The 26,202-nt window shown below is 51.8% G+C and overlaps 10 protein-coding genes across 10 annotated transcripts; 5 read left to right on the forward strand and 5 right to left on the reverse strand.

Annotated features, from left to right (window-relative positions):
• Positions 1-230: 230 nt before the first annotated feature.
• On the forward strand, positions 231-578 carry J4E79_001011 (uncharacterized protein; the record flags this gene model as incomplete). The annotated part of the gene is made up of 2 exons (XM_049349922.1): positions 231-417; positions 478-578. The coding sequence occupies 2 exons, from the start codon at positions 231-233 to the stop codon at positions 576-578; spliced, it is 288 nt and encodes a 95-aa protein (XP_049215081.1).
• A 4,070-nt stretch (positions 579-4,648) lies between these two features.
• On the forward strand, positions 4,649-6,117 carry J4E79_001012 (uncharacterized protein; the record flags this gene model as incomplete). The annotated part of the gene is made up of 2 exons (XM_049349923.1): positions 4,649-5,662; positions 5,713-6,117. The coding sequence occupies 2 exons, from the start codon at positions 4,649-4,651 to the stop codon at positions 6,115-6,117; spliced, it is 1,419 nt and encodes a 472-aa protein (XP_049215082.1).
• Positions 6,118-9,095: 2,978 nt separating this feature from the next.
• J4E79_001013 (uncharacterized protein) lies at positions 9,096-10,817 on the forward strand (the record flags this gene model as incomplete). Its single annotated transcript, XM_049349924.1, has 3 exons — positions 9,096-9,275; positions 9,331-9,717; positions 9,768-10,817. The coding sequence occupies 3 exons, from the start codon at positions 9,096-9,098 to the stop codon at positions 10,815-10,817; spliced, it is 1,617 nt and encodes a 538-aa protein (XP_049215083.1).
• A 372-nt stretch (positions 10,818-11,189) lies between these two features.
• On the reverse strand, positions 11,190-11,781 carry J4E79_001014 (uncharacterized protein; the record flags this gene model as incomplete). Its single annotated transcript, XM_049349925.1, has 2 exons — positions 11,190-11,595; positions 11,648-11,781. The coding sequence occupies 2 exons, from the start codon at positions 11,779-11,781 to the stop codon at positions 11,190-11,192; spliced, it is 540 nt and encodes a 179-aa protein (XP_049215084.1).
• Positions 11,782-12,184: 403 nt separating this feature from the next.
• Positions 12,185-12,694, reverse strand: J4E79_001015 (uncharacterized protein; the record flags this gene model as incomplete). Its single annotated transcript, XM_049349926.1, has 1 exon — positions 12,185-12,694. The coding sequence occupies one exon, from the start codon at positions 12,692-12,694 to the stop codon at positions 12,185-12,187; it is 510 nt and encodes a 169-aa protein (XP_049215085.1).
• Positions 12,695-13,511: 817 nt separating this feature from the next.
• On the forward strand, positions 13,512-14,156 carry J4E79_001016 (uncharacterized protein; the record flags this gene model as incomplete). Its single annotated transcript, XM_049349927.1, has 1 exon — positions 13,512-14,156. The coding sequence occupies one exon, from the start codon at positions 13,512-13,514 to the stop codon at positions 14,154-14,156; it is 645 nt and encodes a 214-aa protein (XP_049215086.1).
• A 297-nt stretch (positions 14,157-14,453) lies between these two features.
• Positions 14,454-17,586, reverse strand: J4E79_001017 (uncharacterized protein; the record flags this gene model as incomplete). The annotated part of the gene is made up of 3 exons (XM_049349928.1): positions 14,454-16,578; positions 16,626-17,406; positions 17,502-17,586. The coding sequence occupies 3 exons, from the start codon at positions 17,584-17,586 to the stop codon at positions 14,454-14,456; spliced, it is 2,991 nt and encodes a 996-aa protein (XP_049215087.1).
• A 310-nt stretch (positions 17,587-17,896) lies between these two features.
• Positions 17,897-18,630, forward strand: NDK1 (nucleoside diphosphate kinase; the record flags this gene model as incomplete). Its single annotated transcript, XM_049349929.1, has 4 exons — positions 17,897-17,967; positions 17,988-18,018; positions 18,165-18,312; positions 18,368-18,630. 4 exons carry the CDS (start codon positions 17,897-17,899, stop codon positions 18,628-18,630), a joined length of 513 nt encoding a protein of 170 aa, XP_049215088.1.
• Positions 18,631-19,001: 371 nt separating this feature from the next.
• On the reverse strand, positions 19,002-23,366 carry J4E79_001019 (uncharacterized protein; the record flags this gene model as incomplete). The annotated part of the gene is made up of 1 exon (XM_049349930.1): positions 19,002-23,366. One exon carries the CDS (start codon positions 23,364-23,366, stop codon positions 19,002-19,004), a length of 4,365 nt encoding a protein of 1,454 aa, XP_049215089.1.
• Positions 23,367-23,729: 363 nt separating this feature from the next.
• Positions 23,730-25,412, reverse strand: J4E79_001020 (uncharacterized protein; the record flags this gene model as incomplete). Its single annotated transcript, XM_049349931.1, has 1 exon — positions 23,730-25,412. The coding sequence occupies one exon, from the start codon at positions 25,410-25,412 to the stop codon at positions 23,730-23,732; it is 1,683 nt and encodes a 560-aa protein (XP_049215090.1).
• Between the last annotated feature and the right edge of the window lie 790 nt (positions 25,413-26,202).

Here is a 26,202-nt window from a genome sequence, read left to right on the forward strand (position 1 = left end):
TCTACGCCTGCGGAGCTTCCTGAGGCAGCGTGTATAAGAGAGGCCTGGTACCGCGCCGAATAGTAGCCTCATCAGCATCTTCAACCACAGTCTTCTCTACTACTCTCTACTTCGCTCTCTATTCAATTCTATTCCTTCCGCTGGTCGGTTCTTCATTATCAATAATCCCTTAACATAAACACTATTACCGATACCTTCTCAACCACCAACATACCAACTCAACCGCAAAAATGAAGTTCACCATCTCCGCCATCGTCCTCGCTCTCTCTGCCCTCGCAGCTGCCAGGCCTCAAGGCGCCAACGACAACCGTCCCGTCCCCGAGGGCGCTTGCTGTGTCGCAAACACCAGCTTGAAGCAGGATGTGTGCACTGTCAACGGACAGAGCGGCCGATGTGTTCCCGACAGCGTCAACAACTGTGAGTAACCCAGATATCATGATCCAAAAATGAGCGTTCGGAGCTAATCGCAACACATAGGCGGCGCCCAATTGACCTGCATCGAGGACAGCCGATTGAACTGCGACCCCAACACCCTTGAGAGGGGCCGCCCTCTCTGCCGCCGCATCCAGGGCGCGTAAACTATTGGCGATTGGGTTCGAGTTTGGAGGAACAGTAAATATGTTTATATTATAAAGATCAGTATGAATTGGATTGGACTTAGTAGTGGTAGGAGGAGCTGTGGTATCCAGGTCCGATAGTGGTATAGGCTACATCGGCTGACAATGAAGATGCTGTTTCACCGTATTGGTTCTTTCTGGGTGTTTTCCTGACGATCTTTTGTAGTGTTTGTGGTCTTTGAGGTTGCGAGAATTTCCGATGAGCTTCTTGACACTGTAGTCTAGTTCATTGGCGTTCTCTTCACGATCTAGTAGAAATTCGCGACAGATCGATGTAGAACCATCTAGCTGCCAGACTGCCTTGTTTGTAGTTTCTTGAAACAGCGAACAGTCTTACTATATAGCCTTGGGGGTACGTAAATACATGCAAATGCGCTGCATTGTTGCTCATTTTCAACCGATCTTCACTGCTACCTGGTCACTTGATACACATCTTTTGCTTCGCACACGTGCATTCTGTACAGATTCCTACCGCTAGTTAGAGCCTACTTATCCTTCTTGTTGTTCATTAGCCCCAACTGTTCAGCCCGTCTATCCAAACGAAAATCAACTCCGCAGGGAATAACGACAGCACACCAAGACTTCTGTGACAATCAGGCATGCCCGGTAACTGGATCGATGACCGCATATCGATGCGCCTGGATGATGCTCTAGCAGCTGCAGATCGGCATTTGGCGGAAGACAACGAGCCTCAACGGCCTGAGACTGTGCGTGACGATTTGAAGGAGCTGTTGGGAAGGATTGACCTGAAGAGACTTGCTTTTCGGCCACAACCCCACTCATCTACTTTCGCGGCACCTGAGGTATTGCTCGAACTAATTCCCGAAGAAGAGGATGTTAGCTTCCAGACTCTCATACGCAGTGCAAAGCGCGTACTGCCCAACAGATTTTGGGCAAAGTTGGAGAGACTTAGTAGAGAGTTGAGACGCCAAGGCATAATATTTCTCACATTGGTAGATGCTGCGGCCTGTTTACCGGAGAAGCAGTGGTCATGGACTGTAAAGGAGGCAGTGAGCACAATATACGCGCTCAATGATGGTTGCAGAGAGGTAATGGAGAGCCTATGGTACCAGGACCTTAGTGACACCGACGGGCCGGATGAGAAAGCCAGAATTATTCACCTAACTCGTAACGCTAGAGCTTATGTGTTAGTAGTTCAACTTACCTCCTTTGTCGGCCGTCTGGAAGGCAAGCTCATGGCTGAAGTCGACGCTGATGTGGAACGCAATACTTTGGCTCTCGGCGTACCGCCCAATTTCAATATCTTCGATGAGTTAGAGCAGCTAAAACTACGCATCGAGACGAATCGAGACGAGTGTTTAGTAGCGTTCGAAGACGGCGCTCAGATGGAATGGCGCGGGGAACCGATCCCGGTCGAAAACGTATCAGCTCCCATAGAAGGCCTCACTGATGCCGACTGCGCCGTGTGCCAGGACGCACTTACACCGCCAGGCGTAGTCACAGCATGTCAACACAGCTATTGTCGCGCTCACTTGGAGCAATGGATCCATGCTGCAAGGGAAAATAGCCATCTATGCTGCATCTGTCGTAAGGTACTTTTCCCTAAGCCCAACTATCGGATTACAAGTCGGAAGGTGGTTGCAACTATCAACATGAGATGGATTGGTGGGATAAGGCGCTGACGAACGTGTGCATCGTGAAGCATTGGGCATTATGGCTAGAGCAAGAGCGACAGCTTCAAATCACGTACGAAAGAGAGACGGTATGAGTGCACTCTGTCTTCGGAGCGACACTGGGAAGCCATAGGAAGGGCCTCTGCGCATGATCCGGCGTCGGAAGCCCAGGTTTTGTCTTCATGATTTGACCGAAGATGATCTGAAGTAGAACAGACTTTTGATAGGAGCATCTGTCAAGGCCGAAATAGTTCATGTAGCAGAGTCGGTATGCTTGATGACATGGTTAATGAAGCTGAATAGTCGGGAATGGGTCTGTGCCTACGGTGTTGCGAGAAGGACCGAACATGATTTGCCGTTCGTCGACTAGAAGTTTCCACGTCTCGGCGGTACTTTCATTGAAACCCGAATGAGTGCAGAGTAGCGAATGCGCAGGAAGTTCCTACGGGTGTTGGTTTGGCAGCTGTACACCTGCATTCTTTGACGCGTCAGGCTCGCGTTCGTATGACGTCATCGACAGCGATAGCTCGCCGGTCACCCGGTATCCCTACGTAAGGTATCCCTAGGTGAAACGCAAACGGTGCTAGAATTTGGAGAGATCATGTGAAATGACAGCTAGGCAGGAGGCTCGTCTGTTAGAGCAAGGAGGAATGAGTGTTGATGAGATTGTTCTCTATACATTCATGGATGGGGTGCATTGCAGGGTTTCTGGTAGCGCCAGGGGCTAATCGATAACCGTCACCTCGGGAACGCGACACTTATTTCTTTGCCGTACCTGCTTCACACGAGGGCGGTCCCACATTCACATCTGGTTCAGCGTGCGCTCGTGCAGGACATTACTGACATAACGGCTTCATCCCCGCTCTCCACCCCAACACTGAATGCTCGAGCAAAGTTGTAAATCTCCTGCAAAGCGACGTCGAAAAGCACCCTTGCAACGATAAAGTCATGTTTTCGTCAACGTCTTCTTCGTTCAATAATGCGGATGTCGGCGGCCGCACGAAGAGAACAGAGACAGGATACCCAGTGACCGTGTGCGGAATTGGAGCCGAGCCTATAGAGTAAGTTGCGTCTAGCACAGTATCATCACTTTAAGTCAACATAATTAACAGCGACCTAGCTTGAGCGAGGAGTTCTGCAATGTTAGTCTACCGAATGTGCTTTTCTTTTTGCAGGTTGTTAACAGTGACAGGAGCTTTGCTCGGATGCACCGCTCGATTCTACAGGCCGTTTTCACGATCGTAACGCTGTCATCGAGAAGTTGCAGCGAATGAGACCAGACTTTGATTCCACGTCTACGAATTTGGCCGTGTTGAAGTATGTTTCTAAAATTGGTCTAGGTGGTGATCAGGCTAACACATGAGTAGTATCGAGAAGATAAATATTGAGAGACGCTCAAAGCCGTGCGCACAGCCACCGACAGCCGCGCAAAACGATGAGCAGATTTCAGGCTTAATTACTCCACCAGCGGATGGTAGCTCCAATGCCTCCTCATCAGGCTCATCGTCAAATGACTCGGAACATAGCGAATCAGATTTCGTCTCTGCTCAAGGGGATGACGAAGCAACAGTTGCGCAAAGCCTTATCACTGAATCCAACATGGGGAGCGTTCTTAGCACATCAGTATCGAGTTCGAAGTCAAACTCTCAGAATGAGGCATCGCTGTCTATCGTCTCACCAGAAAGAGCACAGAAGGCAGCTTCGTCGCAGCTTCCACCGTTGACTCTTCCCCCAGGTGGGTTTGGGGCATCTGATAAGTTATTTGTATCCGGAAACTACGATTTCACATTCACTCCGCCTTTCGAGCTCTCGAAACCAAGCTCGACCGCAACGAAACGTGAATTTTCATTGAAGGAACATACAAATCCGGACGCCACCAGGTCAGAGTCATCAGCGCATGATGCTGCACCGAAGCCGTCACCACCTCCCTACCCTTCAGCATCATCGTCACATGCTAGGCCTACAAATACACTCGCTGCATCTAGCGAATTGGTTCTCCCTAAACCTGCGCAAGATCAGCCCTCAGCAACTGTCGCCGAAGAGGATAAGCCCCAGATTCGCCACGCTCCATTACAGGGCGTTCCGGGCCCGAACTCACGACCGATTGCAGCTTTACCGGCCAGAAGAAAACCAGCAACACTCACAACATCTGGAAATACTGCATCGCAAGCGCCAGCGACGCAATTGCCGGTCTCCTCATCCTCTATATCCCGCACATCAGCAAAGGCCCCCACAATACAAACACCAGCATCGCAGGTTTCGGCAACTGTACCAAAATCATCGGGGCCTGCATCTTCATTGCCTTCACAAGCCCTCCCTAAGACAGCGTCTTCAGTCCCAAAGAATGGTACTGCAGGGAGTAATTGCCCAGTCTCAGCATCCGGCCAAGGAGTTCGCATGGCTCAGCCATCCCGCTCATTACCGCTACCCGCGAAAAGTGATCGACAGGATTTTGAGTTGGATCTCAGTCTTATGGACAGTCTCGTTCCGAACAAGTTCCAATCCGATAACGCTGATGCGACTATTGAAGGTGTTATGAGAGATATCAAGCACGCGCCGTTGCTATCGGCCCCTGTGGTCGCTCAGCACGTGAAAGACTTGGTCCCGCAATTCGGCTTCATCGGTAATCACCGGGACGAAGCGGGACAGGGCGTTAAGCTGTTCTACAACACCAATGTGCCTTTGTCCGCATTCATATGCGGTGTTCAAGGAAGTGGTAAGAGTCATACTACAGCTTGCTTGCTCGAAAATGCTTTGATTCCATCCAAGAACCTCGGCCGTTTGGAAGCGCCTGCTTCTGCATTAGTCTTCAGCTATGGAAGTTGGAGCACTGGCGGAGCAGGTTTCAGCGTCAGTGAAGCTGTGCATCTGGCTCGTGCGCAGCCCGAATATCCTGGCCAAAACGTACGAAGAATCACTGTGTTGGTTTCCGCACACAATGGAGCGATCAGAAGCTGTTACGAGGATCCCTCTCGTAACATCCGCGTGATTCCATTCAGACTCAACGCCCGGGCTCTCGACATCACCGGTTTGCGTGCACTGATGGGTATTGGAGATAAGAGCCCCCCACTCTACATGGGCCAGGTCGAAATGGTACTCATGAAAATGTCATCCGCGAGCAAAGATGGACGACTCGACTACAAGTTGTTCACCAAAGAAGTTAAGCGGATAGATCTAAACGATGCACAATCGCAAGCCTTGAAACAACGTTTAGCGATGCTTGAGTCCTTCCTCGATCTGGACGGCAAGGCGGCGGAGCCAGAGTTTCTTCCAGGCGAGATGATTATCATGGATCTGTCCGATGCTTTCATGTCATCGAGCACAGCCTGTGTTCTCTTCAAGCTGGGCTTGGACCGCTTTCTGGAATCTCCTGTCAAGAGTAAGATGGTAGTGTTGGACGAAGCGCACAAGGTATAGTATTCTGGTCCTCGTTCAACAAGCTTTTGCTAACACAATGCTAGTACATGTCCGATAGTCCAGGATCCAAATTTCTCGCAGACAGTCTCGACCACACGATCCGCTTCCAGCGGCACTTGGGTACCCGTATGATCATTTCTACTCAAGAACCGACCGCGTCCACAGATCTTATTGCGCTTTGCAACATGACCGTCATTCATCGCTTTACGAGCCCTACCTGGTATGCCGCACTCAAGAGACATGTCAGCGCCCTTGACAGCAACGACGACAAGGCTCTCATGCAGCGGATCGAGGGATTGGAAACCGGAGAAGCGCTTGTGTACTGTCCGAGCACTGTACTCGCGAAGAATGACGACGGAAGTTTAGAAAAGGCTACGGGCCAACTGCTTAAGATCAACATTCGGAAAAGGATAACGGAAGACGGTGGCGAGTCGATCATGGCCGTGTGATTAGTTGCGTATTTTCTATAGTTGTACTAGCGTAGTTCAGACATGGCTTCCTGCGGTTTTGAGCGTTTTGTGTAATTGTGGGCATGTTTCACAGAGATCACGGTCAGAATAGGGCGTGGAGGTTTTGAACGGCATGCTAGTTGTACCTCTATTGCCTTTTAATGGCGAGCCGTGCTACAAGTAACATTTTTACTCCCGGTGGGCGATTCAACGGCCCATGATCCACCGGTACTGTTACGTTTGGAATCGTGACTTGAGATCTCATCGTCTTGATGAACAGTAGTCTTAACCACGATACGCCCGGCATTCTTCGCAAGTTCCTCCTGGCTGCTATACGCATCAACCCAAAAGAGATCTCGATTATCGCCTTGCGGTCGTATCGATGAGCTGACTATACTCTTCATTCTTATATTGTCGGACGCTTGTTTGACATAGCCTTGCGCGTTATAGGACGGCTTCGACGCGTTCGAGCGTTTGCGAACCAGTATCGCGAAGGCGGGTGAACATCCGATGATGACAGCTAGAGATATTGTTAGTACAGATTACATTTTCCAGGCCTCCAAACAGAGCATACCCATAGCACACTCTACAACAGTCCAAAGCAACAACCACTTAGGCTCAGGTGTAGTCGCTCTGCCACGACCGTCGACTCCGAGTTGTACAACACGAAGCGTGGCGAAAGCGATACATATGAAGCCGCTACCAAACAGCACGAAGACGCCAATCTTCTGCTTACGTGGTAGTTGGAGATTCCAAGTCAGTCGGATTGGTAGAAACATTACTGTCGCCGATCAGTATCGCTTAGTGTAATGCTCGAGGCTCATTCAACATACTCGCGAAGTCGGTAGCGACGTCTACCGAGTATGCAAAATAAAGACTGAAAATGATTCTGTCGTTCTCGTTTGGGGTGCCAACGCATCTGCCTTGCGCATATTTGGTCTTCAGATTGTCGCACGTAAAAATGCTGCTGAAAACACTGCCAATCCATGACTTTCGGAAGTAAGCCTTTGCATCTTGGGCACGAGACCAATGTGAGAAGAATGACTTACGATCATACAAAACGAGACGATAGCCCACCATATCTTCTTGTATACACCAGGAAGACCGGTCAGCAATTTACGGTAGAGTGTCAACAAAGACATCTTAACCGAAAGAAGAAGTGTGTAGAAGCACATCTGGCCTGCTACAATGAATCTTATCATAGCCGCGGTATCTTCTATGATTGTCGCGTAGGGTTCGGCCAGGCCTCCCAGGACTGCGAACACCCGGAACATAGGCCAAACTGCCATCAGATAGCATGTCCACATTGAGACGAATAAAGCGAAAGCAAAGTAGATGAAGAAGTCCGAGAGGTCGAATGATCGACGTTTCAAAACTTGGAGTGTGATGCGAGAGAACACAATCGTTGATGTCAGGACGAGCATGGCGGCGTTTGCACGCACCAGCTCGTCCCTCGTGATAGGTGTCTTTGAGGGTGCGGACATTCGAGTTGATGAGAAATCGATAACCAAACGGATTTACAGGTCCTGGAAAGCATCGTTCGAGTCGAAATACAAATGTCGGGGGTTCTTGGTAGACTTGGAAGGCTCTGCGGCGTGGTTCCCAGGTCCCTGGGACAGCCAGCATGAGGTATCAATGGTACCTGATGATGTACGTTGACCCAAACTGACAAGTGGACTCCTTCCTCAAGGATGCTGAGTGTCACAGACAAACCCTGTCCATGTTTGGGCTTGCCGTCCCAAGCATCCTACGTCGTATGTAACCGAAAATACGATGCGATCTAGAACGCAGGATTCCAGGCTCATAAACATGAGTTTCCTTAGGCTAACACCGGGAGGGTAGGCCGAATTAGGCTGGTAGAAGAGATTGCTGCGGCTTGTTGCATTGTCCCCGTGTGGGCCCTGAGAGCGACCGTATTGAGCGTATGTGATGAGTATTGTACCGCGTATCTGTGTAGGGCTTCCGACCGGTGGTGGCCTTTCATTTTGCGCTTAATGCATGAAGGAAGCGAGAAAAACTTCCCCCAGAAAGGTAACATGTCCTGGCGGATGGGATGATACTTGCGATGGCGTGTCTGGGTACTCATTAACCAGATTGCTGGATCTCTATTGCGGATTCTATTGGCTACCTGGCGTCCAAAATCACATACTGCAGATGTAGAGTGCGGGCCCACTACCACCTGGGCATGAATCCATTGAAGCGGGAACCTAAGGACCTCAGGATCGTTGCGAGGAAAGAGAAGTAGCTAAGTGATGCCGTTCATCAGTCGCTATCCCGAGAGCTGAGTAGTTGATGCATCGTTAATAATGCCTTTAGGTAGATGGTGACCTGATACAGGCATGGAATCGTGGTGCCGACAACGTCGTCCATCCTCGGACGGCAGGCTGCCGCCTCGCCGGCCAAGCGCCGCTTGGCGTTCAGGGTCCCACATGTGCACCTACCTGCGCCAAATGCCGCACCCGTGCGCCAGCCGACCGACTGCCCGCGTGAGTCCGCCCGTATCACCCGCCATATTGCTACCAGATCTCGCCGAAGAGGTTGGTTCGTCGATTATTGCACCGTTCTCTCTTGTCACGGTATGTAGTAGGATGGGTGCCAGCGCAATGACACAGGTAGATACGGCAGAAGTAGTCGGGCCTGCCGCCGCAATATAATCTATGCAAGCGAGCCGTAGGTACAGTAAGGGCTCCCTTCCCGCAGGAAGGTTTACTCCGCCGCGTCCCAAGCTCGAACTTTGCCACCGCCGCACGTATGCTAAGCTTCGCATGCGACAACCCTAGTATTGAGCCATTCACAGCCAGCAACGCAGTCATGGAACCCCAAGCGAGATGAACTGCGCGTGCACCTGGGCACGATGTGCCAATAGTGGTCCGCGGAAGATCTTCCAGTACAGAATGATAAATTGAACTAATACTACACCGCATTCTGGTATCTCCATCACGCTCAGCATCGTTCATTCTTTACGCACAACGTCCAAGATGAAGACCTTTCTTTCGCTTAGTACCATCGTGGCAGCCGTTTCAGCTCAGAGCGGAATCTTTGAACCCGCAGACTTCAACATCACAGAAGCCTTGATATCCAACGGTGTCAATGTCTCAGCTATTCCGGAGCTCTCTGGTCTGGTGGAAAGAACTGCATCAAGCGGTTGCTCTATTGCTGTATGCTTTGAACCGAACACTTGGCTCATAATCTAGAGTACTGACTGCTTCCCAGTGTTCCTCCCTGAAGCTGATCTATGGTGGCGACAAGCTCCTGTCTGAGGAGACGTCCGCGTATGACGCCTTTACTGGCAGTTATTGGAGCATTCAACAGGGAACTGTGAACCCAAGATGTGTCTTCAAGCCATCTAACACGATCGAAGTGTCCTCACTAGTTCTTCTCTCTCGCCTGACGCAGTGCCCTTTCGCCGTAAAAGGTGGTGGCCATGCTGCTTTTGCCGGAGCGTCGAGTATTGATGGCGGCATCACGGTCTCGATGGAGCGTTTCAATCAAGTCGCAGTGTCGAATGACAAGAAGTATGCCAACGTTGGAGCCGGAACTCGCTGGGTCGATGTTTACAAGGGTGTCGAAAAGTCTGGTGTTAGTGTTGTTGGAGGCAGAGTAGGTTACTTCAATTCATGTGTGGGAGACAAAGGCTAAAATGGTTTTAGATGGCTCCAGTCGGTGTTCCAGGACTCGTTCTTGGTGGCGGGATCTCGTTCTTCTCGAACAAGCTGGGGTGGGCATGCGACAACGTTGCTAGCTATGAGGTTGTGACTGCGTCTGGTCTTGTTGTTACCGCAAGCCCAACTCAGTTTGCCGATCTGTACTGGGCTCTTCGCGGTGGTGGTAACAATTTTGGTATAGTTACTAACTTCAAGCTCAACGCCTTTCCTCTTGGCAAGATGTGGGGTGGCCAGCGCATTTTCACAGAGAACAACTTCTCAGCCGTCCTCGACGCTATCTACAAATTCGCTACTGTCGGCTCTTCGAAGGATACCGACGCTGCCGAGATCGTATCATTTGGCAACTACCCAGGGATGGGCAAGATCGCGATCGTTCAGACTCATTACGCCCAGCCCATTGCCAATGCCTCTGTCTTTGATGATATCAACGCTCTCACGCCTGTCATGGACGACACGGGGATTGGTTACCTCAGCGAGCTTACCGTAAAGATGAATGGTGGCTCACCGAACGATACGCTTGGCTCCCTCCAAACCCAATGGGACGCCACGTTCAAAGTCGATCGCGAGCTATTCAGCTTCCTTGTCAACACCTTTTACAACCTCATCCCAGACGTACAAGATCTTGAAGGCGCATTCCCAACAATCTCCATTCAGGCTATCACTGAAGGTCAACTGAAGGGTATGCAGAAGAACGGTGGCAACGCCCTTGGTCTTACGCCCGCTAAAGGCCCTATCTTCATCATGAACATGAGTGCATCGTTCACCAACGCAGCACATGAAGCAACTATCTTGAAGTTCCTATCTACGATCATCAAGAAGGTCAAGGCAGAGGCAAAAGCCAAAGGCGTGGACAATGACTACATCTACATGAACTACGCGTCGCAGTTCATGGATCCGATCGCTAGTTACGGAGCGGCGAATGTTAAGAAACTGGTATCTGTGAGCAAAAAGTACGATCCCGCTCAGGTCTTCCAGAACTTGCATCCGGGCCATTTCAAACTGAGCAAGGGAGCCCCGAATCCAAACATGCCATGAAAGCTTTAGTATTGCGAAGCTCCATATCAAAAGCAACACATAAAATTTAATACATCACGATACATCGTATTCGACTCATTGCACTGGGTGACCACCGACTTTGACACTTTCATGACAACGTTGAATTGCTTTATCAGCGGTGGATGAAAAGATGGACATGCTCACATATCGGAGCGACGAGCTCTTGGTCAACATTTGCTAATTAACCGATCATGTATGTGACAATATGCCGTCCGTATTTGGAAGATGGATTCGACAGGACATGGCCTCTGCGGATGCGATATGGAAGAACTTTACAGCATGGGACTTGAACAAGTCGCCGAGCCCCCCTGCATGTTTCAGATTCACTGACTGCTGAACTAACAAAAGCAATCAGCTATTGTACCAGTCAACGCCCCTAACCATCTTATCACATATGTAGCCAGTGACAAGCGCATATGTCCCCTTATGCAATATGTCAATGACCTGCTCGTTGATCGGCCACGTCCACGGAACCATGGAAACATTCGCCGTAGTCTCCACCAATTGATCCAGCATGATGCGAATACCGGTATGCATGAAGACAGCTACCGGCCCGATGACGCCGTAGTACGACATGACCGCTCTGAAAGGCCCAGCAAGCATGCCCATGCCGAAGTGATGAGCATGATTCAACAGGAAAGTGTGGCGCTGGTAAAATTCTGGTGAGACACCCATATGGTTGCCCATCGTTCGCGCGGGTACGTAGGAGTCTGGACGACCTGTGAAGAACTGTTCGACTTTGTTCGATCCTGACATGCTGGAGAAAGTCAGGCATTTGCAGATAGAAGATTAGGTGGCGACTGTCTTACACCAAGGCTCCTACGAAGCCGGCTCCGATACCGATCGCGACCGCGCGACCGAACCCGACCTGCGGAAACTTGGGGAAGCTCGATTTCGCATCTGGATACGAGACCGTTCCGGTCGCGGTGTGGTATTGAGGCATGGCGATTGTACTTTGGATGGAGATGGGAAGGGAGTAGAGGTCGCCCAAAGTGGTACGGAATTGGAAAATGGAGGGTGCGAACCGTTGTTGCTGTATTTTACTTGCACCTGGCGTTTGGGTTGTGACATAATATGGTCATGAGCGAATGACCAATGACTTCGTTCACTTTGACGTCACACATCGTCGGTTTGCCAAATCGTCGGATCGCGCGAGACTGCACGAAGCACAACACCTCGCAGGATTTGCTACACACAAAGAGGCATGCATGATAATCGAAAGAGGAAGCCTCCAAGGTTCGTCGCCATTGGAAATAGGCTTGTTGATTTTACATAGCACCGCGCCAGCGTCGCTAGGCGGTAAGATGCTATTGTCGAACTCAAGTATTGCGACATTACAGACTTGACTACATGAGTTCTCCTGGCTCGTTTGGGTCGTCCAATGATCTTGAAATTTCCCATGCCAATGCCATTTGTGACAAACTCTCCAATGGTGAGCCTCCCACGTCCATATCCATTGCCAACTTCAGCTCCAGTCGCTTGATCGCATCGATATTATCGCGCACAATTCTCATGTGTTTCGCTTTGGCTTCCTCAGTGGGAATGGCGCTTTTGTATTTAGACATCGGTTCCCGCGCTCCATTGCTTATGACCAGTGCTCCAAAGAGTCTCTTGTGGAGGTCCTTCTTCTTGTCTGCGATCGACTTTTCGCGTCTCTTTACCCTGCTTGTGGAGAGCGTATCTTTGATAGTGTCTACCATTTTCTCGGCCGGGCTCAGGACTGTGACTTTACAGTGTCCATCGACGTCCTTTTTCAAGTCGACAAGAATGTTGCGGAGTGTTTTCTGAATTTTGTCCGCCTCCTCAAAAAGCTTTTTTGGCTCCGAATCATTGGCTGTTGAGGCAATTTCATCCATGATGGATGTTGGAGGGCTTGTGGTGGTATTGTCCGTCTTTATGCGAAACGTGTGTAGACTCGGAGCGGATTAAATGTACCGTAGGGAAAGGTTTGTATAACTGTTAGCTTCGTTGTCTGTAAGTAATGCTTGATGGTTGTTGCAAGCCTATAGCTCATCTAGAGACTTTATATTCGTTCTGAGTAATGATTACAGTCACGGCCGTGCTGATGCTACTGGTAGTGACATTCTCTGACTCTAGCCTTCATTGTGGTCGACTCAAAGGTAACATGAAGTCAAATGGGTCATTTATGACCTCCAATCATGATACACCACACGCTAAGAACGGAGAATCAGTCGACGCTGTATCATAAGGTACTCACTAACGAGTTATTTGAGAGCAACACAGTAGAGGGCATCGTACCAGGAGAACAGTACTTCGCGTCCTGATGTTGAACTAGGTTTCAAACTCCGTGCGCTGGTATCTGAGTCTGGTGCCTGCCCTGTACGACATGTTCTCTCCAATGAGGTCCGGCACGGCTCCAGCGTCGTGCGACCAACAGCGTTCAAGGAGTCAGACAAGGTATGTGCTCTATCTATGAGCCATTCAAGTAGCCATGGTGCGTGATAGCGGCTTCGAAATTTGCACTAAACCTGCGATTGGCGCTGATGTCATCGCATGTGAAGGTGACACAAGCGCGCCTTCTGCACTAGTACGCGTTGTTCATATCTAGGTCACTTCCTCACTCACTCACCCACTAAGCACCAAGTACCAACAAACAACAGCTTCCAAGCCACCACAAGCACTCCAAACGCGTCTTCCAAAGCCGAGTGCAAGATGTCGTCGTTTCTTGACCTGCCCGCCGAATTGCGCAACCAAGTATACGGTTACATCGCTATACCCCACATAGCACCTCTTTCCTCCTACATCGGACTCTACCTATCCTGTCGCCAGATTCGATCTGAAATGGACAGCGAATGCGCCAAAATATTCCGAGCCTATCTCAAAACCTTCCAGGATCAGCACCAAGATGCCCACCTCGACATACCTGAGACTTTCGCGCAAATGCAGCACGTACGCCTGCACGTCATACCGACAAAAAGCTCAAACCCCGACCGACAGCTCGACACAGTCACGGCTATCTTCTCACTCCATCTTGCGAGCCTTTCAATTATCTATGGCTTTCCGGAAGACTTGCAGGTCTGGTATGAGGATGAACATCGTGTGGTTCGGCTTGCCGATGACATTTGGGACCAACTCAGGACAAGGGTGGTGAACCCTCAGCGGGTTGGAACAATGTCCTTCTGGGCCTCAGAAGAAGATGCGAAGAGTTTCGTCGATCACTATCCACACGATGAGTTTGTCCTCCCAAATTGGACCTTCCTATGGGATGTGGGGCTTGACGGTACTCTACATGGCGTGTGGAAAAAGGCAGATGGCAAGGGACGCAGCGAAGTGCCAGCGATTGATACCATGGCTTAGTGTTCGACCTTGAGATTGGAACGGATAGCGAATGAGGGTGCATATTCCGTTATGCATGTTATCCGTACAGAACGCACCGATCAGAGCGAGAGGCCGTGGTATTTGCCTTGTCACGAAAGCGTCCGAGCAGTGCGGAAGGGAGTGGCTAGAACTAAACACGCTGATGAACATGCCTTCATATGCGCGAGTAACACGTATTCGTAACCTTAATTCTATACAGATTGCGTTTCATCTCAGATTTCACGATCCTTTCCCTATTGCAGTGCGTGCTTCCCCTGCATCTAGATACACCAGAGCTCAATGTTCATGGCCATGATGCTCGTGCCCGGCACCCTTCTCCGCGAAATCGATCTTCCACCCTCTGGTAATAAACACCCGCGGGTCCCTGACTACCGCATACGCAGCCTTCTTACCCTCAGCAGCATGGAACTCAAGCGGCACGGGCTTCTTCCTCTGCGTCTCCTTCTCACCCTCCTGCATGACGACGACCTCAGACTTGTCCTTCCAAGCCTTGGGTGCGCCGACAATAATGATCTTCTCGACGCGCACCTTCTCCATCGTCTTGAGATACTTCTCGCACTTGACAGTACGTTTGTTGGAGTCGAGGTTGGACGAAGTGAAAATCTGGCGGGTGCCGTCGAAGGAGAAGCGGCGGTGGATGAAGGCACCCATTTCGTAGTCGAAGGTCTCGCCGTCGTCAACGTACAGGGTGCCGGCAGCGTTTCCGTCTTTGTCGAGAGCGATGACTAGAGTGAAGGGGTCGTACTTCATGAGGCCAGAGGAACGACGAGGACGGTCGCGGCGTGGAATGACATGGCCGCCCTGCATGAGAAGAGGAATTTTCTCGAGAGGAGCTGGTACAGTGTGGTGACCAGCGCCGCTGTAGGTGGTGAAGTCAAAGTAGTCGTAATAGGGCTGATCGTCCGCGATGTAGATAGACACACTGTCAGCACCCTCCTTTGTGACTGGCTTGGCGAGAAGACCAGTGGAACCAATATAGAGTTGGTCGTCGACTTCGAAACCACGCTCGTCGGCAGGGTGGACCCAAAAGTTGGGTCGGATGATAGGCGCACCAGTTGTGTGAGCCTCATGGAAAGCAGTGTACCAGGCAGGCAGAAGCTGGTAACGAAGACGAAGGGCCTGAGTAATGATCTCCGTGTATGGAGAGCCAGCGACGTATGGCTCACGACGACGAGTGTCGATATGAGCGTGGCCACGGAAGAATGGGTAGTAGATACCAGCCTGGTACCAGCGAGTCAAGAGTTCTTTGCTTGGGTTACCGAAGAAACCTCCAACATCTGCACCACCGAAGGGGAAGCCGGAGATACCCTGGTTGAGGACCATGGGGATGGAAGCCTCAAGATGACTCCACTCAGCCTGGTTATCGCCAGTCCACATGGCAGCAGTACGCTGACTACCAGAGTAGAAAGCTCGGGTTAGCACGAAGGGACGGCGAACCTCGCCCTTCTTGCGCTCCGTGATGGCTTGGTATGTCGCGTTGTGGAAAGTCATACCGTTGATGTTGTGAACATCGCGATGCTCCCAGTTACCGTGATGCAAGTTGTCCTTGGGCATGGTTGTCTCCGGGCCGTTGAACACCGAGGGCTCGTTCATGTCGTTCCAAATAAAGGTGTTATGGGCAGTGCCCTTGAACTTGTCATAGTTGAACAAGCCCTTCCACCAGTCGATGGCAGCCGGGTTGAAGCAGTCGATCCACATGGATGAGCCAGGCCAGCACCAACCCTCGTACTGCTTACCTTCCTTGTTCTTGACAGCGAGGTCCTTCTTCCTCAGCTCGTCGATTATCGGGTAATCGTTCGTATTCTTGATATGAGGGTCGATGATCGCAACAAGCTTCCTGTCACGCTTGTCGAGCTGCTGCTGCATGCCTTCGGGATTGGCGAAGGTCAGAGGATCCCAGGTGAAGTACTTTTTTTCCTGTGTGTATTCAATGTCAAGCCAGATAACGTCGTACGGGATGTTGAACTTGTCGAACCTGCGGTCGACGTCCTTGACATCCTCATCGGTGACGTAGTTCCATCGACACTGGTGGTAGGCGATAGCGAAGGACTGGGGCATAGCCGTGTAACCAGTCAGCTCACCATACTGGCGAGTGAGGTCTTGAGGAGTCGGTCCGAGGAAGACAAAGACGTCCAGCAGACCACTCTCAGACATCCAATGCGTCTCAGTATCGGTATGACCTTCAACACCAAGAGCGAGCGGGTTCGCAGTGTTCCTCTTCTTTGTCACGTCGATCCAGGTCTCGGCACCGTTGAGCCAAAAGACACCGACGGTGGAACCCTTGCGATGGGCTTGCATGAATGGAATGGCGCCGTAGAGGGTCATGGGGCTGTCCATCTCGTACTCGAAGACGTCGGCGTTGTACAGTCGGTATGGCTCGGTGTAGGCATTGTCGCCGCCCCTAGAGATTGTCAGCTGAGTAGGTGTAACGGTGTGGATACTGCGCACCTGGTGGTCTTGAGAGATAGCCTTGTCGCGTGCTCTGGGATACCAAAGACGTGCGCGTATCCAGGGAACGTGATGTCTAGCGCAACAGCCTCAGGGCCTCTCGGCTTGCTGTCTGTGTTGCCACCAAAGCTCTCGTCCCACCACGTGCTTTCGTCCTCTAGAATTTCAGCCTTCTTCTCTTCCTCCTTGACTTCCTCCTCGCCCTCCTTCTTCTCCTCTTGGGGCTTCTCGACCTTGGGTCGCCAATGTTCGACGTTCATGTAGCCGCGCTCATTGAACTTGACTTGCGTCTCGCCATCGCGTTGGAACTCGATGCCGAAGGGCGCATGGCGGATGACGGCTTGGTGCTTGCTGCCCTTGCCGTAGACAACCTTGGTGTAGCCATCTTCCGTCTCGGGGTTGAAAGCAGCGCCCTTGGACGGGTCTAGCCCTCCAACGAGAGTCCATTGCGCCGCCTCGTTGTATCGCTCCTTCCGCGCTTGACTGTCGTGTCGCAGTTGGATGTCGCCCTTGGCCCTCTTCTCTTCGTCAAGAGTAACGCGTGCCACGCCCGATTCGAGGAATGTAACGGTAAGCGGCAAGCGAGCTTTCTCTTCGCCTTCCTTCAGTGTCTTGAGCACGACGGCATCTAATTGGCCATCTTTGAACGTGATCGAGGCAGGGTCGAGAACGTAGGGCGAGGTCCAGGAGCTCGAAGCGGAGACGTCATCGGCGAACTGGCGGTTGCGCTTGCAGAAGCCTGATTGACTGCATGTTTTGAAGTTCTCGTGCTTGACCGATACTAAAAGCTTTTAGTAACCTCCCCGTAACTTTATATGTATGCGGAAAGAAGGCCATCGTGGGCTGGAGATATCGGGGTTGAGCTTAGCTACATACCAGCTGGCACGAACAGGCAAGCCAACAGCGCCAACACCAAAAACACAGCCGTCCACCGGGGAGGCTGCTTCCGTAAAGTAATCATGACAGGCAGCTCTCTAATACACAGAAGCCAGCCTGGAATATCACCAGTCAATCAATCAACTGGCCAGTCCTCGACGCTCGAGATGCCATGTGGACTTTGAAGCAGCGCCAAGGTCAGGGTCCAGCTCTCTTGCACAAATCAGGCATAATTTTATGCAAGCTACCCCACTAGACAACAACGAGGGCGTCGATACCCCACCCCCTTCATAAAATTCCAGCTACACGTCCGCCTCTCCTTCTCGTTTCCTCTCATCAAGTCGTAAAGACACATCACTTTTACACAAAAACTCAAACGTCAATTCATCGCCAAAATGACTACCGAGCAGACGTACGTTCGGCATCTTGATCCCAAGACGAGGGGGCAGCTGAAGGGCGGTGAACGGTATACTGACAGTTGAATAGCTTCATCGCTATCAAGCCTGACGGTGTTCAGGTATGTATTTCCCTTATATCTTGATCCTTATCCTTCTCAAGCTGTTGATAGTGAATCAATTGTTGCAATGATTCTGCTGTTACGACTGAGACAGCGGGGTTCTCAACAAGATGTAAAAAGCAAACATACTAACAAATGCCCAACAGCGTGGCCTCATCGGTCCCATCATCACCCGCTTCGAGAACCGCGGCTTCAAGCTCGCCGCCATCAAGCTCGTCACTCCCTCCAAGGAGCACCTCGAGAAGCACTACGCCGACTTGAGCGACAAGCCCTTCTTCCCCGGTCTAATTGCCTGTACGTTGGCCAGTTCGAACGAGATATACCCAGTTCCACCACTAACACCCTCCAGACATGGGCTCCGGCCCCGTCTGCGCCATGGTCTGGGAGGGCCGTGACGCCGTCAAGACCGGCCGCTCCATCCTCGGTGCCACCAACCCCCTCGCCTCTGCCCCCGGCACCATCCGTGGTGACTTCGCCCTCGACGTTGGCCGCAACGTCTGCCACGGCTCCGACAGCGTCGAGAACGGCAAGAAGGAGATTGCCCTCTGGTTCAAGGAGGGTGAGGTCCAGAGCTGGAAGTCCGCCCAGCATGACTGGGTTTACGAGAAATAGACGCCTCATACATTTAGACTAGAGGGAATGGAGTGAGCTTAGTAGCTACGAGCTTCTGCGACGGAAAGCTGGTCCACGGACTGGCCTAGTAGTCATAGACGCTCTGGACGAAAAGCTGGCTCTAGACTTCAGGGTTTAGGTGTGGGCTATGAAGATACGATCGCATGAAAAGGAATATGGTAGAAACCAATGAGACACATGAATGATCTCTCAATACTTTGTTGACTTGCAAAGTGATGCAGTGCTGCTCCTGCTAATGTGGTCCACCAGAGCATGAACGTAATACACCCAGTGTATCCTATACATGCGCCGATAACATAACCATGCCACACTCGAGACGTTCCTCAACGCCGCGCAAAAGCCCCAAACCCTCATGCATCTTCACCTGCCGGCTCTTTTCCCTTGTCTTTACTCCTCGTCCGAACCCTCGCCACCTCTTTCTCCGCCAGTTCAGCGCTTATCTTCGCGGTGAACCAACCCCTCAACTTCTCCACTTCGCGCCATTCCCCAGCACCCTTCTCAACAGCCGGTCCTTTGATCTCCTCTCTTGCTCTCAATTCACCAAACGCACCTCTCTTCGCTCCCCAGACAGGTTTACCCCAGCGCCATACACACCACGCACTCTCGTCTGTGCTTATAAGCATGGGATGCCGGTTCAACGACTTGACAGCGAACGCGCGGAGTAAGACCACATCGCCAACCTGCGCCTCTGGAAGTGCATTCTGATAAGCGCGGAAGATCTGTACCGTTATCGTCTCGGGCCAGGAGCTAGCATCCGTTATCTGCAAACTGGTAAACCAGTGTTTTGGACCCTTCTTGGCCTTCTCGCTTGGCGTAGTAGGAGAGGTGACCAGGGCAAGTATGTCGGGTTTGGTAGCCGAGTGGAAGTCGGAGGAGCGGTTGAGGAAGTAGACGAGGTCCTTTAGAGGAGTATAGTAAGCTAGCGGAGTGGAAAGACCGACAGAGGGTGGCTCGGGCGTCTCAGTGTTGGCATCGTCGGACGATGGATCGATCAAAGTTGGAGATGCGGGAATAGTTGCTGCGTCGACCGATCTGTGTTTGCGGCGCGGTGTTGTTTTGGGCTCTGGTGATGCGGTCAAGACTTCCATGTCGACCTCAGCCTCGGCTTGGACGGAGCGCAGACCTGCAGATGTTGTTTGCGTGAGCTGAGGCGTCAAAAGGGTGTTTTGTTCATGTTGGGCGTTGATGCTGGGCTGCGACTCCATGGCAGTTTGCTGGCTTGCAACAGGGGTGATGGGCCGTTTGCCCTGTTGTCTCGTCCGTTGGTCGATTCTAGGTGAAGCGGGTGGTGAGCTGCGCATGAGCGCGTCAATATCACCGACGCCTTGGCTACCTCCACCTGGAAGATCATATACTTTTCTCCTCGTTCTTCGTACGTTACGTGGGCTGGGAGTTATCGTGTCCTTTGATCGCGCTACGTGTCGTTGCGTACCTGGACTGCTGACCAATAGCTGTGCAACGTACGGAGATTCGGGTTGAGCAGGACTACTACTCCTCATCTCCACGCTTTGCTGCGCGTTCTTTTTCCCTCTGACCTTTTGCGTTGAAGGCCCTAAATCTGGCGCAGTTGCTGGCGGCGGTTTCAAGCCTCCATCATTCTCATCATCAAAAGCATTGGCACGGTCGACAGGGTCGCTGTGATGCATATACTCCATGTCTGAGGGATGCACGGTAGATATCGAGTACTCAGAGCGTGCGCTCTCTTCTTCAGAGTCTTTGACGAAAGCGACATCGGAATATGTGCCTTGTGAGGCACCCAACTCCTGCGACGGCTGGAAGCTCGAAACAATTCGGTCATACTCCTGCGTTTGGGATACTTCAATATCGGGTATAGAGTCTACACTTCTTTGCGAAGCATATCTGCGCGAGCCTCTCTGACGAGCGATGCTAGCATTGGTTGACAAGCTTTCCATTGGCGACAATCTCGACTGTGAACGAAGACTATAAGGAGAAGTCTGTGTGGATTCTTGTGAAGGAGAGAGGGCAGACTGAGTGCGTGTTCTGGGTGGTGAAACTGCTGAACGGGCACGAGAAGTCACAGATCTTTTGGATCGTTTGTTGGCTTCAGGGACAGCAGCATCTTCTTTCTCCAGGGGCGCTGATGCCTTTGCTTTTGACCTGGTATTTTTTGCAGGTGGCTCAAGCACAACACTCATGCTTTCGATCTTGTGGGCATCCTCAGGTCCGATGTCAGAATGTTGGCTCACAGGCTCACTAGCTGTCTGGGCGGTATCGACAGGCGCTAATTGGTCATTCAATTCGTCTGCCTGGAATACGGCGGCCTCTTCTATTGTTTCCATGTGGACATCCGATTGACGGTCATCTTCAAAGGCAGCTATCTGCTCATGTTCCTGTCCGAATGATGCATGTTCCATCGGAAATGCGTCTTGCAAATAGTCGTCAGTAGCCTCCAAGCTCGATTCTGGCATATCACCGACAGGTGAAAACGGTTCCTCCGTGGGGTGTGGTACAACGTCAGGCTCCGATTCCTGAGATTTAGTGTGAGTAATTGTTCGCTCTTCTGATGTATCAAGAGCATGTGCGTCCGCGGTCGCAAAATCCAGGTTTACAAACTCACTATGATTACCAAGATCCATGGCAGAGGGCTGGTCCTGAGAAGGAGACTGTCTTCGGCTAGAGCTAGGCTGCTGCTCTTCATGCCTGGTGTCGATCTCGCTGTTGTCGTCTGAAGGGGAGCCTAAGTCGACGATAGCTGACGTAGCTGTGGAATATTGTGTGCCTGTGTCCAGGGCTTGGCCACGGGTGTCTTCTAGGCTTCCGGTCACAGATTGCATGTCATCCGAGACATTGGGGTCTTCTTCAGGCGGTTGAGCAGTGTTGGGCTGCATCATAGATTCGACTGCCATGGATTCCGGCTCGATCTCACTCAAGGCTTCTTCTTCGTCCTCCGAGGAGAGTTCTACGACTTCTGGCTCGGCCGTTTCGTCTTCAACTATCTCTGGATTCGCAGTAGTCAAATCTTCAACAGCCTCATCTGTATCGTCGCTCTGGGGAGTGCTCAGGCGTGACTGAGATGTATCTTCTGCTTCCGAATCGCCATCGTCGTGTTCGCGAGGGGCGGGCGAGGTTGAAACGTCGATGTTCTCAGCTTTCTCCCCGACTGGTTGAGCTTCTGGCGGAGGCGACGATAGCTCCATGGGGCGAGAATAGCCAGCACCGTCCATGCCGAATGTGAATCGTACAGGTGTGAAGGCCGACTCGTGGTTCGGGTGGAACACCGAAGCTCTCGATGAGCCTATTGAGCTGAAGAAGGACGTCTCGCCGATGTAGCTCGCTTCACTTGGTGGATCTTCTTCCTTGTCTCCCGTAGCATCGGCTTCGACCGGCTGTTCGATAGTAGTAGCAACGCCAAAGTAAGACACAGCATCAGCCTCATGCTCTCCTGGAAACGGCGACGGCAATGGAAGATTGGAGGCGTCTTGTGGCGCAAGCGTTGGACTTTCAGGCTCTCGACCGATGGGCGTCAACAAGCCTGCGGCGGCCGAAGAGAAGGCGGGAGGAGGCATAGCAATCGTAAGCTCGTTGTTGGCGTGGTTGTCAGCCCCAGCGGCGGGCACAGGTTCGGTTTCCACATGTGATTCTACAACTTCTGAGGAGCTTGCTTCATGAGTCGAAGTCATGTTATCCTTTCCTGTGACTGCCTCTATGTCAACCGCTGGTTCTTGGACGCGCTCAAGTGGTCTGTCTTCTTGCTCTTCGACATCCGCCTCGGTGGTGCTAGTGCTGGTAGCATTAAGCTCATCGCGCGTGTTGCCTTCTTCCTCGGTATTAACTTCAGTGTCAATCTCGGTATCGCCTCCAAAAGCATATTGTGCATCTGATGGTGGGTGTTCGTCGGGCCCAGTGTAGAGATCGTGAGAATCGGCGTCCTTTGGTGGCCCCGTAGAAGACTCGCCAACGACCTCTGTACCCTCGTCTGTTGGAGTATTCGGCTCCGTCTCTTCATCTTCCTGAACATGCAAGGGCCCGGCTGGTCGATGAGGCGAAACGGGGGTGCGTGGAAGTTGCCCTGCACGACTAGGCGACGCTTCAACAGACTCGAGCTCTTCTTCCATGTCCACGTCCTCTTTCTCCGGCGATGGTGTCCTTGCGCTGTACGTCCACGCCTTCCAGTCCCCGTATGACTTCCGATGTCGCTTTCGGTCATGGCCGTCTTCCGTCTCGTCGGCCAAGGGATCGTAGGGTGCTGGGAAGGAGGGACCGTCGGATAAGCGCGCCCGCTTGAAGAAAGCAGGGGAGGAGAATTCGCGCGCAGGTATCGGGGCTGCTGGGCGGAGAGGCGATCCGATCGCAGGCGTGGGCGCGGCATCGACGAGTTCGAGATTTGCTGTTTCGCTGCCGTTTCGATAGACCCGGATCACTACTGTCTGTGTGTATGATAGCTCCCACTCAATGCTCTTGCCTGGTGTGCTGACGGCGCCTTCCTTAACAAAATCAGCGCCTCGTAGGCTCAGAACCACTTCATCGCCAATGCCCACGCCTGCTGTCGCAATGGCCTTCGCGCTGGCGCCAGAGAAGCGCGCCCTGACTTGTCCATTCTTGCGCCGTAGTCGCAGTTCGGGCTCAGCGAGCAGCAAGGCAAATTGTCGCGTCGATGATGAATACGGCCATATTAACGTGACGGTCGCTCGGAACTGTTTCGATTCGATCGCGGCCAGCTCTGGACTGAGCTCTGCGATATGTGTGTAATCCATGATGCGCGGCGAGAGCGCAGATGCGTGTTATGAATGCGACATCGTGAGAAGGGCGATTTGTCTAGGTGGGAAGGTGGGTATTGCGCCCGTGGGTGGTGTGGTGTTGACGTGTGAGCAGCACCTTCCGCGCAACATCCCTGCACGCTTCCATCCGCTTGCGGCCACCTCGGTTGTTCCTGTATCACAGCTTCTACCAAGCGCGTTTGATGTCGTCACTTTTGCTATCAATATAGCGCTTTTAGCTTGTTCGGTGCGCTTTCCATTAGGACAAATAAAAGCCGTCACTGGGATATCCATGAGACTGGCAGTATAGGTGTGTGTGTTGTACAGGAGCGCGCTATGTTCAGAGTTACAGGCCTATTACTACGGCAGATCCAAAACATCCTTCAAGACTTTCAACGCCCCAAACAAGTCATTATCGTGATACCTTCTTGCATTCACTTGCAAGTTGATCGGCGCTCCTTCGAAGTCTGAGCTCTCCCACAGCTCTTTGGTGTGTCTGCACTCATCGCTCAATGGCTTGTACCCTGCGGCATATGCTTCCTTGCCCTCTGCTTTGATGGGTGTAGGTACAACCACACCGGGGTAGTCAACAAAGTTATACAGACTCGTATATGTCCAATAAAACGCTGTGTCATGCGCAGAGGCCGGGCCAACAAATGCAGGCCCAATGACGATGTCGACTTCCTGTTCATTCCAGCTGTCGGCAAATTCATACCGGTATTTGTCGCGGGTAGCACGAAGCTCATTAACCTCTTCAGCATGAAGCATACCGAGAGGCTCAACATCTTTCCAGTTCCAGTCGCTCAGTGGTAAAACTGGCTCGCCTGTGGACATCACATCTTCCTTCGCTAGTTTGCCACCGCCTGGCCAGTACATACGGCGGATCAGCTTCCAAGCTTCTTGTGCCTTGTAGGGCGTGAACGGCTTCACCTGAATGACCTCCGAGTACCGAGCATCCGAGAGACGTTCACGAGCCCATGTTATAGCGCGCTTGACTGATGGCTGAGGGTCAATGAACCCGTCGTTTTCGATAATACCAACCCTCAAGAGCTTCTTGCTTTTGGTATTGAAGCCTGTCCAAGGAAGCGGAACCACCTTGGGATCCAGCAAGTACGGTTTCTGGTCCAGAACGGTCGTCATGAACAGATCCATGTCGCGCAAGCTCCGACAGAATGGACCAGTGCTACACAGGACGTTGAGCTCTGCCGAAAATGAATGAGCGAGGAAGTCCTTCATCGGTAGCATGTATGAAGTCGACTTGTATCCATAGACACCGCAAAATGCGGCAGGACCTCTTATACTGCCGCCGATATCTGTGCCTACGCCAAGTACTGATCCCTTCATGGCCACTAGGGCAGCTTCGCCACCAGATGAGCCACCAGCACTAAGGTTGATGTTGAAGGGGTTCAGTGTGCGGCCATAGTGAGATGTCGACTCCAAGTGCATGATCGTTTGAGGCTGATTGGTTTTGCAGTAGAATATCGCACCCATACTTCTTAACATCGACACCAGCAGGCAATCCTCCTCATTGAAGACAACGCTCGCTAACGAGCCTTGTGATGAATAGGTTCCAGCAATGGGCATGTGCTCTTTGATGCTAATGGGAACACCGTGGAGCGGGCCAATCGTCCTGCCGTTCTTTAGCATGTAGTCGTCCAGCTCTTGCGCCCTTTTGACAGCATCTTCCATGAACCATTGGGTTAAACAGCATGTCAGCTGATGTGCAATGATAGCGCGTTTCGAAAATGCAGTGGCTACTTCGACCGCTGATAGCTTGCGTGTAGCGATGGCTTCAGCAAGGCCTACTGCATCGTACTTTTCCGTGATTTCGATCTCAGCGGATGTGAGTATACCGCAGGTGACTGGTACTTCCGAGACATCTTTCGGCGGACTGGCAAATAGCTCTGGCGACAAGCGTAGTTCCGGAGGCACTTTTTGCGCGAATGCCTCAAGGATTGAGGCTCGCTTCTTCTCGTAATCTGATGTACCTTGAGGCACAGGCTTGGGCTGAACTATAGCGAGCTCAGAAGGGTGATTGGTCATTCTGGTTTAGTGTAGATGGTTGAAAGATGGGAGTCGTATGTGTGCTCAAGTGTTGTCAATCGTATGAACCAGCATCGCGGTCTTATCTCCACCTGTATCGTCATTGTCGAGGCTAGGCCCAAGACAAGATACCCTGGCACTCGTGGCGCTGAGAGGCATCCCGTATGTAAAAGTGGTCACCGGAAAAGTTCCGTGCTGGTATACGACGGCCGATTATCGTATGGCGATAAAGCCGATAAGGCGCGTGGTTGGTGTTGAGGAGCGGAATAGATGCCGACGAACGGCCCTTAGCGCGTCATCCCACATTGTCCCGCGTCAGCTAGCGAGCAACTCCTTACTATATCCAGCTCCAACAACTCCAACTTTCCGGTTATCTTCCAATAAACGGAGCGCCTCTACTGCCTATCAGGCGAACGTTTCCCCGCTTTGTGTCTGGTATCTCGACTCTTGGTCTCTTCGCATGGACCTGCTAAGTTGCGTAAGCCGGTAGATACACACGGAGATGGGCAGCCCAGGGAAGACATATGGGTGGCTATCTCCATGGCTTGCTATCGTATACCCTGAGGGCAACGATTTGGAGACGAGGGAATGTGATAACGAACATGCAGGCTCCACGACGAGCTCCAAACTGGAATGACGCAGGTTACCCATGTTCTTGGGGTTCCACCTGCATACCACCCCACTCTTGTTGTCTACTTTTGGTACAACCAGTTCCAGAAGCTCAGCATTCATAATATAACTGCCTCAGTAGTTGAGGCCTACAGCTACCTAGTTGTCAGTCGATTATCAC

The sequence above is a fragment of the Alternaria viburni genome, assembly GCF_023758015.1.
Source record: "Alternaria viburni strain BMP 2772 chromosome Unknown scaffold_2, whole genome shotgun sequence".
NCBI lineage: Eukaryota > Fungi > Ascomycota > Dothideomycetes > Pleosporales > Pleosporaceae > Alternaria > Alternaria viburni.